At 39.7% G+C, this 11,602-nt stretch overlaps 1 protein-coding gene across 14 annotated transcripts in view; it reads left to right on the forward strand.

Moving 5' to 3' along the window:
- The window catches only part of INPP4A (inositol polyphosphate-4-phosphatase type I A), a 118,581-nt gene extending 107,229 nt beyond the window's left edge, over positions 1–11,352 (forward strand). For all 14 annotated transcript variants that reach the window (XM_069005983.1, XM_069006038.1, XM_069006046.1 and 11 more), the window contains one exon: positions 8,401–11,352. In XM_069005983.1, the coding sequence (XP_068862084.1) occupies positions 8,401–8,533 (133 nt within the window). In that variant the 3' untranslated portion in view covers positions 8,534–11,352. The remainder of the gene's footprint in view (positions 1–8,400) is intronic.
- Positions 11,353–11,602: the final 250 nt, after the last annotated feature.

Below are 11,602 nucleotides of genomic sequence, written 5' to 3' on the forward strand. Positions count from 1 at the left end.
GTATTGACCTAAGAAAAATACTGCTTTGTGTTGACCTACACAGGGATATTGAAAGAGGGCCAATTTAATCAAAACCTATGGCTTGAGTGTTCTACCAACATCAGGGACTTCCTCTGGCAGGTGAGGTACATGACTTTCTCTTCTGTTAAATCTTGGACTAGGAGAGATTGTGCAGAACAAATACTGACTAGTCCTGAAGGAAAACCAAGATTAGACCATTCTTCAAGCCTATCACTCTTTCTCACATCTCATTGCTCTTTGGGATAGGTGGTTGTGTTTTTAAAATCATTTGTCAACTCTACTCAGGAACAATGGCACAGAATTAATTAAAAGATTAATGGGAGATATAGGATTATGGAACAAATAGGTAGGTGTTCCACTCCACCAGATCCCATTCCAGCCTGGACAGGTTGACCTGACCTAGATGACAGATACAGGATAAGAAAGGGTAGCAAATTGCTTCCAGAGTATTCAGAAAACATGGGTTTTGTTCTTTTACCTTGGATCTTTTATTTGTGTAACTGTACTGGAAAAAGAAGGTTTGGTTCATTCTTAAAGACTTTTGAAGTTTCTGAGGCAGTTTGAAGGACAATGAAGAAGTACTAGTAATTTGTGAGACTCAAAGTATTTCATCTCTTCCCTACTGACAACTTCCCAGAGAAGAAAAGTTTCCTTGCATACACCATTCTTGAAAAAATTAAGAAAGCATCATCTTCTTCTATGTGATGTTGATCTTCAGAGGTGTTAGTTCCAAGTTACTTGTCCTCAAGGTCTTCCCTTCATTCCTAGTCTTATGATAATTATGTATCTGTGATAATTGTGTTCAGTGAGCAGGGACATCAGGGAGAGAACATGGAGTGTTCTTGTATATTCTTGTAGAAATTCACCCATACAAGTTTGTGGCTGTCACCTTAAAAACAAATATCCTAGTAGAGTAAACTCATTTTCTGTAAAAAAGTTACAGCTTTTCCAGTCCTAAATCAAACACACAGTAATTCTCAGCCCACAAAAAGTAAAAGCATGATTATATGTCTGGAAGTCCAGGCTACAGAGGAAATGGCTGCATCACCAGTAAAGGCAGAACAGGAGTCAAAGTCAAACTATAGCCTCTTCTGTCTGCAGCCCACACTCCCCATTAGATCTTTGACTCCCTGCCCTCCTTCCCCCTACCAGGTTTCTGTCCTGTCAGAAATGCCAGTGGAGCTGTTCATGGGAATATGCGCTAAGGCAGTTTCAGTCAAAATCCTCCTGGGCAGCAAAATCCTTTACATGTTTCAGGTAGCCCAGCGCATTTTCATTAAATGAATTAGGAAGTTGCAACACAAGCAGTTTAGCCAACAGAAAAGAGCTGTCTCTGACAGGGGCTCTTGAAAAGCAGGTGGAAATGAGGTGAGGAAAATCATGTCTTCTAGCTGCCATGATGGTGCTGACTAAAAGGATTACATAACAAAGTCCTAGGAGTCATATTTGGGTATGACCACTCACTGCAATGAAACAGCTATGATTAAACCAGGCTTGGTTGGATTTTTTCACTGATTGACCTGCCTTAAGAATAAAATCATGTTGAGTTGAGCTAGACCACTTGCCAGATGCCCACCCAGCTGCTCACTACCTCCCCTCAACAGGACAGGGGGAACAAATACATGAAAAAGCTCATGAGTTGAGATAAAGACAGGGAGATCCCTTGCCAGTTACTGGTACAGGCAAAACAGACTCAGAGAAAAAGTTTTTATTTATTGCCAATGGATTGGGGGTGTTAAGAAATAAAGACAAAAATTAAAAACGTTACCTCCACCACCCTTCTTGTCCCAGGCCAAAGTATTCCACTGCTTCTTCCTCAGCTCCTCTACCTCCTCCCCATGCTGAGCAATGCACAGAGGATGTGGAACAGGGATTTGCAATCAGTCCATAACAGCTCTCCTCTGCTCCTTCCCCCTTGCACTTCCTCCACTCCAGTGTGGGTCCTTTCCATGGGCTGTGGTCCTTCAGGATGAACCTACTCCTGTATGGGCTCTCCATGGTCTCCAGTTTCCTTCAGTAAATATTCATCTGCTGCACTGTGGGTCCTCCATGGGCTGCAGTGTGGATAGTTCTTCTCCACAGCTGTGGGGGAAACTGCTTCAGCTCTTTCTCCTCTCCTTCCCTGACTTTGGTCCTCACAGGGCTCTTTCTCAGGTCTTTTCCCATCACTCTTCACTGCCATGCAGGGCTTTGCCTTTTCTCACACACTCTTTCCCTGAGGCACTAGCATGGCTGAGGGCTCAGCTGTGCCTTCAGTGGGTCACTGAAGCTGGCTGGGACCAGCAGTGTCCAGCATGGGGCAGCCCCAGCCTCTCCTAACAGAGAAGATTCCTATATGCAAGCTAAATTAGAAGGGAAATTGCTGTGTCTTAACCCCAGTCCTCTCCTAGAGGTAGTCTGCTGATGAATGTTTTAAGACACCGTACAATTTGGTATATTTCATATTTCCAAAAGCTGACTTTTCACCCCTCAGGGGGAAGCATCTACATGGGCCAACAGTGACAAGGAAAGCACTTTCCAGCTCTTGCCTCCGTTCCCACCATATGTGTCTGTGTATACGTCTTTTTGCGTAAAATTGAGTAGCTTGATACTAATTTTTAATGGTGGAGATGTGGCATGTGATGTTCATAATGCCATCTTGTCATTTTTAACCTTCCTTCTTTCCCTCTCCTGTTGTTTTACATTTTATCTATATTCTAAAACACTTTTCTTCCTCCAGGCTATTTTGTTGAGCCTTTGTTGGCTGCTTTCCAGTAAGCACTAGGTCCACTGGCTGATTCTCCTGATCCCACACACACACAAAGGTAGTTGGGATTTGTAGGCATCACAGACTCAATCTGCCCTTGTCCAGTGTAGGCAGCAGGAGTGAAAACATATCTTGATCACCAGTTTGGATCAAATCCAGATCAGAAATACAGTTGGTTTCATTCCCTGCCCATGTAATTCCATTTGACTTGATGTGTCAGCAGCATCTGAATGCTCTTTTTCACCACCTTCAGGGTATGTCTGATTTCTTGCAGGACACTGTCTGATGCTTACATAACCCTGCTACACAACCATCAAGGTTATGGATGGCTTGTTATGGATGGAACAAGTGCACAAGTTCTAACAGCATCAGGCTTACAGATTGCACCATAGAATTGTTTGAGTTGGAAGGAACCTTGAATGTGATCTAGTTCCAACACCCCTGCCATGGACAGGGACACATTCAACTAGATCAGGTTTCTCAAAGCCCTGTCCGGCCTGGCCTTGAATGCTCCCAGGGATAAGTATCCATGGCTGCCTCACCACCCTCAGAGTAAAGAATTTTTTCCTAGTATCTAATCTAACCTCTCTTTCCCTTTGAACCTATTCCCCCTTGTCCTGTCACTACATGCTCTTGTAAATAGTCTCTCTCCCTCTGTTTTGTATGCTCCCTTCAGGTACTGGGAGGCTGCAATTCAGTCAGCCCTAAGCCATCTCATTTCTAGGCTGAACAAACCCAGTCCTCTGAGCCTTTCCTTGTAGGAGAGGTGCTCCATCCTTCTGTTCATTTTGGTTATTTAGTTGTTGCTTTGTAAGCTAAAAATAGAGTTGGACTGCTCAGGGTGTAAGAGTGATCCAAAATTAAAGACCACACAACAAAGCCTCAGGTTATCTGAAGAGTTTTTCTCCACTGTAGCCTTCGGTGCTCAATGTAAGAAGTGGGTGCACACAGCATGTCTTCAGAAAAATGCCTATTGATATACACTTGAATTCATATCCAAGCAGAAAAATAGGTGGATGGTTTGGGTTTTTTTAATTACTGCGTTGGACAGGTAGTTAAGAGGTTAAATTAAATCACTGCAGCCCCCATGGAAAGATGTTTGAAAGGGTCAAATACTACAATGGTTATTCATGTTCAGCTTGCTTTTCAGAGCTCCACTTCTTTGCAGCATGCCAAAGCATGGCAGAGCAGCATGGGGAATTATTGCTTGGTAATCTGAAAGAATGAACATGGAAAACCATTAATGTTCAACCTACATGTGTTTATTTTCACTGGACTACAGTACTTCTTTCTTATTTTTCTCTTTTATTCTCTTTCCCTCTCCTTATTTCTATAATTGTACTGATACATATTTTTGAGATGTTTTTCCACTCTTTCTTTACTTCATGTTCTGGTTTTGTTGTGCGTTCTTCCATTTTTTTCATTTTCTTGACCACCTTGTGTTGCCATCTCTTGTTATCCATTCATTTGCATGTCTGTCTTCCTTTCTGTTTTATTTTCCCTCTTCCCAACCTTCTTCCTTTTCACAGCATTGGAACACGGGAGATAGTCACCCAGAAGAACTTGAGTGGCTTGGTGCCCATCCGAGATTTCAGACTAGATCCCAGCCTCCTCTACTCCATTCCTTTACTAGCTCTCAGCCCCAATTTACTGATTGTGTGGCTGTTTCTGAGCATAGCATACCTGGTGGCCAGATTACGTTGCAAGTGAAAATAGAGTTTAAAAACAAAAAAGAAAAAAAAACCAACAAAACAAAAACCACAAAAAACAAAAAAGTGCTTGAATGTGTATTGCCACTTGGTACCTGCTGGACAAAGGAATGTGTCATAGCATTGTCTGCCAAGAATTATTATTATGCCTTACAATTTTCCGTTTCTATTGTACTAAACTGTAAATATACATCAAATTATTTTATCAAAAAGAATTGTATTGAAACTTTAAATTATTGTTCTGCTTTCAGTGCTTGTAACATAGTCTGACATTGGCCTGTTACCTCGTTACTTTACCCGGCCTGGAGATCTCTTACCAAATACAGTTTTGTGTTATTTGTTTCATGTATTCCAGAGAAAGGAACTCTGTCTGAAAAGAATTTGTATCTTTTTGTATATTTAAGGTGTATGCTAATCTTGCCTTTCATTTTTACGAGGTATGAAGAGAAAAATAAAAACATGGGTGGGGTTTATAAGAAATTGTAAGAAATTTATTTAAAGAAGTAACAAATTTATACCTTAATTTCAAAGCATAATATCCAAATTACATTACTGAACAGTTTGTAGAACCATAGTCTTGTTCCTTTCTCATGGTTAAATATATTCTAATAGACTAGAAAACACTCAGAAAACAACTTGCAGTGTGCTGCATGCAGAATTATTTCATTCTATTTGTAGATCTGCATTTTGCAATGTATTAAAGACATGAGGAGAATGACTTGTGGTTAGGAAGGGGATGTGACTGGCATTAGCCTGCTAATGATCCATTATCTATTTTAGGTGCTCTCTTATAGAACTTATTGTAAAATAGGGTCATCCTAGAAGTTAAAGATAATGGTCTTTAATTTTCAGGCAAGAAGAGGGAGGTATCAGTTAACTCCTTTTGTAGGTGGGTTTCAGGTTTTCCACTGGGCTTTATTTTAATTACATTAGACTAAATATTAGTGTTACTTCCATTTTTAAGTGTTGCACAGCTTTAATAAATTATGATGCTGATAGGGACTTAGTGATAAGTGAGCGATGGTAAGTTAACATTTATTTAAGTGGTGAGATGCAAATGGCTTCCTAGTTCAGTGATGGAGAGTAATGCAGATGAAATTAGATTGTCATTTATATATAACATCAAACTAAGGGAGGCCTGTTTAAACGGAAAGATTTTGTTGCTGCTGTGGTTTGGCAGAGCTTGTCAATAGCAATAGCTGATAAAAAAACTAACCTCATTTAATGTAGTTTGATAAATTCATAAAGAGTTTTACTTCGCTTGGTGCCTGAGATGACATTGGGCTGCTGAGGAGAACTAGTACTGTGATTTGTATTTTCTACTATTATTAACTTGCTCAAAAAATATAGGTAGCTTTAGCTTTTATTATCAATTTTAATGGAATTGAGAGCTGCTGAGAGAAGTATGCTGAAATAAAAAACCAAAAAAGTACAGTTAGAATAAAAATCAGAATTAAATCCTAAATTTGGATTTAATAATTCTAACTTAAAAAAAAAAAAAGTGTGGTTGTATTTGTGTCTTCATGAAATCAGACTGTACAGTACACTATCTCTTAATATTTTTCCTCACTATTCCGATTTTGTTTTTAAAAGAAAAACAAAACAAAACAAAACAAACCCCTCAAAGACTTATATGTTTATATATCTATATATATAAAGCACGTATCCTATTTATTTTTAGCTGCAATTAGTTTTGGTACATCCTTACTGCTGTTGAGGTTTATCAGGTTGTGGTGGTTTTGGACATATCCCTGTGCTGTGCTGATGCCTGATACTGCTGTGTCTCCATACCAATCATCTCTTCTTTCTGTTTAGCACTGGTTTGTTTGCTCTGGGTGCCCCAGGCTACCTGTTTACAAAGTGAGCAGTTGTCAGGTTGGACTGTGGCCTTGACCTTGCAATGTGGAGAGTGTCCTGGGTTCAGCCTAACCAAATGTGAAAGTAACTTTAGTAGAATCACACAATATCCTGAGTTGGAAGGGACCCACGAGGATCAAGGATCAGTTCCTGGCCTGGCTCAGCCATCCCCCCATGTGCCTGAGAGCGTTGTCCAAACACTTCTTGCACTCTGGCAGACTTGGGGCCATAACCACTTCCCTGGGCAGCCTGTTCCAGTGTCCAGCCACCCTCTGGTAGTAAGGTGGCAGGCATATCCACTGAGCTCCCTGAAGGTGTTTGAAGGTGCTGCTCGTGATTACCACTAGCGTTGCAGTAAGACCACCTTAAAACCATTTGGAATGAAAGCCTAGGCTTTGTGAAAACAATGTAGGTTTTTTATTTTCTTCTTGAATGTAGGTGGGGACAAGTTTGGGTTTTTTTTCCTTTTGGAGCCTGGTCTGTGCTTTTGTTAAGGCATTCAGATTTCAGATGCAGTAGTGCATCCTGCTTATGTGCCTCCAAGAGAAGGAAGATGGCATGTGAAATGTGTGAAATACATCTTTGTCACTGCTCCATGAGGGACACGTGCAATAACCAGATGCAGTGAAATGTGTTATGAAGAGAATGATTCACTTTGGAGTTAAAATGCTCACCTAGCATCCCATATTTGCTAGTTAAACTTACTGCTTTTATTAGTACTCCGAAGTACGACTTGTGCAAACTTTTGATGTATCTCTTTGGCTGCAACAGCCATCGGGGGAGCTTTGAAACACAAACCAGTGCCAGAAAATTGTGTCATCACAGATGATCCATTCTATAAAAGGCAAGCACAGAATGTGCTCTGGAGACAAGTTTCAAACTTAGTTAAACTGTTCCTTAAAGGAAAAAAAAAATACTATATTTTATGAAGTCAAACTATGTGTTACATACAGAACAGTTACAGCCAGTTTAATGAACCAAAATTAGAAGAACGGTGAGGTCTGTAAGAGCACGAGAGCTTTCAAACTCAACCAGAATCCAAACCCTTCTTTTGAATCAGATGATCTCACCTTACCTCGTAGATGCTGCAGCCATCTCCAAGACAGGACTAATGTGACATTTCCACCATAAGATGCTGTACTGTACACTTTGCCATGAAGGTCTAGTATTCATTGTTTAGGTTCCAGTCCTCAATCAGGGAAAGACATTCTCCTGCAAGCCTAAATTGATTTATAATATGTATTTAAAACATAGTGCTTCCTCTTTGTATGTCTGTTTTTTGGATATAATCAAAAGAACTCTGAATTAGATTTACAAGTGTAAAGAAGCCTTATAACTGGAGTAGTTTTCTATTGTAGCACAGAACCTCTTTGTAATGTGGGGCGGTTGCACCAAAACATTGGGTGAAAATTAAATTCTGCACAGCTTTGTTTCTTTGGGGTGATGACTGTCAATGCAGCCAGTCTTTTTTGCACTGCTATTTCATGATTAGGACTTCTTTTTAGACTGTTGGTTTTCAAGTCCATTTATGCATGCAGAGATAACTGGAAAGTCATACATTATTTTTGTATCAGCTCTAATCTTGAAGTAAGTACTTACAATACTGATATACAGGGAACAATAAAATTACTTTAAAGCTCTTACAGAGAGATCAGCAGGTTTTGGTTTTCAGCTTTATGTGTTAGTAAGTTAGCAGAACTGCTTTTAAGCAAACCCTTGGGATCCCTTGTGCAGTGAATGGCATGTGAACTCCACAACAGTGTACCTTGAAATACATGAAACCGGCACGAAAGAACCTTTTCAGTAGATGTGCTGCTGCTTTCTAGAAATGCAAAACTAGCGATCAGACATAGCTTGTGTCCATTCTGTGTGCTTCTTACCAGCATTGTATGATGAGTCATCTTTTTAATATTTGCAGTGGCAAATTAATTAAGCGCTCATTAAATATAACCGACTTTATTTTAATGCTATAAAATAACCAGTTCATTTCATCTTAGTTTAAGTCTTTTTTCTTTTTTTTTTCCCCTTTTACTGCTGTCATTTTTTGTGCTTGTTTTTTTTCCCCAGTGAGGGTTGTCGCCGAGAAAATACAATGAAGAATGTTGGATGTCGCAAGTATGCATTTAATTCCCTGCAACTGAAGGCTTTCCCAAAGTATTACAGGCCTCCAGAAGGAACTTATGGAAAAGTTGAAACATAAGCATACTATGTCCTTTAATTGCTGTTCCATTAAAACATGTGGGTACACTCTAGATTAACACATGATTTCGTCATCCAGAAGACATAAATAACCTTTTTGTACGTTTCGCTAGGTCATACAGAGCATGTTACCAAATTGGAATCTATAGTAACAATTATTCTGACACCTTAGCTTGAGAATAGTGTGATGACTCTCTGCCCATTTAAATAGCCTTCAGTGTATGTAAGATGAGCAGATATTGTGCTACTTAATAATTACCTATATGCAAATAGCTAGGTACCTCCTGGATGGGCAAGGACTCTAGGAACGGCATTTAGGCAGCTGTTCCACAGAACATCTTTTTATACTGAGTTGATTTGAGATTGAGCTTTTCCTAAACTTTTTAAAACTGAGAGTAAAACTCAGAAGCTGTAAATAAAAAGGATCCTAGACAGTTTAGTAACTGTAGAATGCATTGTTACAATCGATAAAAGGGGGTTTAATTTAAAAAAAATCGGCACAATAAGGGCCAGGAGAAATAATTGTTTTATTGTACATAGGATGCCATCTCCATGTGTCAAATTAACAACATATAAAAGGCCAGACATGTGAGGTCTGGTTTATAATTCTGTTCAAATAAAACAAATTCCTGTCACCTTTGGCAGATAAGGCCTTGGGCACACAACTGATTTTAAAAAGTATTTCAGAAACATCATGATGCTTAACTATTAATGCCAGCAACAGTTCCCCATGCCCTTCCCCACTCTAAGGCAAGTGCAACAAGCAAGTTGTTGATGTTGCACATGACATGTTCAGTATATTCCATGGTGTTGTACATTAATTAGCACATTTTTACCCATGGTTTTTTTTATATCACTTCTGGATTGTAAGCATTAGTATCTCGGGGCGTTACATTATTTTGGTCAGCATACGATTTTTCTGTATTGCTTTTGTATGTCATTACAAAAATGCTCAAAGTGCCCAATGCATTCCTCTTGCTCCAAAACCAAAATTGGTTTCTGTTTACCTTTGCATTTCATCTGTTGAGAATCCTGGTGGGGGGAAGTGTGACTGGTGTCAGGGTATTTCTGAGGAAAGTAGCAATGCCCTGTGTTGATAGAAAGGAACTGCTCAGTGCTACTGCTTGTGCCTGAGAACCACAGGTGGGTTCTATCTTATGAAAAAGGTGGTCAGTTGGATAGCATTTGATAAAAAATGTTCAACAGATCTCTTCAGAAATAATCTCCCAAAGAATGCCTTCGAAGCTAAGATAGTATTTTAAAAAGCAGCTAAACGTTCATTTCCAAATTTTCACAGGATCAAATAATTTCTAGCTAGTTTCATTCAGCACACTGTCCTTTCCTTCTTGGTTTCTAAGGATCTAAGTTTTAGAATAGAAAAATCTGCCCATTTATTCTTGTGGGAGTAGCAACAGCCAGGTAAGTATATGGCTGTTTTCTGATTTCTTTCTCCCTCTCACTGATGTTTGTCTGTGCTGTCACTGCTCTATCAATCAGCCATGTTCATTCTGCTCCCATGTAGTTTTGGGGGTTACAGGTCCAGCAGTTTTTGCATTTTGCTTTTTGCAGTTTATCACTGAGCAGCATGTCACAAAGCCAGGCCAGAGAGTTCTGCTGAACTAGGCTGTTACCATTATTTCAGACTCTCTAGGACAGCAAAACATGGAATTCTGTGCAAAAGCAATGTATTGTACCTACCCCAGGTCTGAACAAATCATCTACAGTAGAGCAGTCCCTTGGAAATGTTCCAAACCCTGTTTGCCAATTAATAAATGTTGATTTTGTTTCATTTTTTGCTAATAAGTAAACAAATGTAGGATAAAAAATTTTCAGTGGGATCTCTTTAGACATGTAATTCCATTAGTTCTGCTCAGCCTTCAGTCCCTGGCCCATTATTAAATGCTACTTTATTTTTGTATAAACTGTGCTCTTTGTATCCCTTAGTTTTTATGAGTTGTTGATTTTTTTTTTTGTATATTTCAAACATGGTTAATTTTAAGTCCTGTATTGTTACACTAAAAATCTTCCAATGTTCAGCTTCAGAAGGAAATAACATGGTCTCTTGTAACCATAGCAGCGCCACTCTCTTAGGTGGTGGCCAACAATCATTAGACCTGCTCTAGAGCTTAGCAATCCTTTATTTATTTTGTATGCCGATGTAATCTGAAAAAGTTGCTGAATTTTGTCTGTGTGTGGTGGAGGTGCAGCCCCAGGTGCCGCGGGGCTGTGCTCGCGGAGCTGTGCTGCCTGCGCCGACGCGCCGAGCGCGGTGCCCCCGTGGCGCATCCCGGACACGGCGCTGCCGGGACGCACAGCTCGGGGTCCTCCCAAGGGCAGCACTGACAGCGAGGGCTCCAGGTTCCTCCAGGAAAGCTGTGACTCATGAAATCCACATGGGACCTTCACAAGGGGGAAGGGAGCTTTTCTGTTGCACAGGAGAGGCGAATCTAAGGATTACTGTAAAATGAAGTTCTGTCTAATGTTCCTTTTTTGAGTACATTTTTTAAATTATAAAACATACAAAGGTAAAAGAAGAAAACTGTTGCCAAGTATGTTCTGTGTATGTTCTGTGAAAGTACCTACAGCACAGTTGCCTTTTGTTTCATTTATACGTGTAAAATTATTGTATAATATGACACAGTTTTGTCCCAACACGACTGTATTTGCCAAGCTTTGTGCATTGAAATATTTTTATTTATTTGGTTTTGGGCAGTATTAATATATCATAAACATATGGCTACTGTTTTATATATTCTAGTTCATCCAATCCATGTATGCTGTAAATGTGCTAGTCTTTAGGATGAAAACCAATAAAGAACTGACAAGAATAACAGTGGTGGCTTGCTTTTAATGTGTTCCTGGTTAGTGAAAATAAACACTTTCAGGCTCCTTGACTTGATACACTTTTACCTGTTGGAGAGTATATAAAGCCAAGTTGTGTAGGGAGACATTTCACACAGATGTGCAAGTCAGGAAGTAGTTACTTCTAACCCCTGCTAAAGAACAGCTGCTACTAATTTTCTGTAGTTAAGTGAGGCACCAGCTTGTCCCACATGCCACACGTTGTGCA

The sequence above is a fragment of the Aphelocoma coerulescens genome, chromosome 1, assembly GCF_041296385.1.
Source record: "Aphelocoma coerulescens isolate FSJ_1873_10779 chromosome 1, UR_Acoe_1.0, whole genome shotgun sequence".
Classification (NCBI taxonomy): domain Eukaryota; kingdom Metazoa; phylum Chordata; class Aves; order Passeriformes; family Corvidae; genus Aphelocoma; species Aphelocoma coerulescens.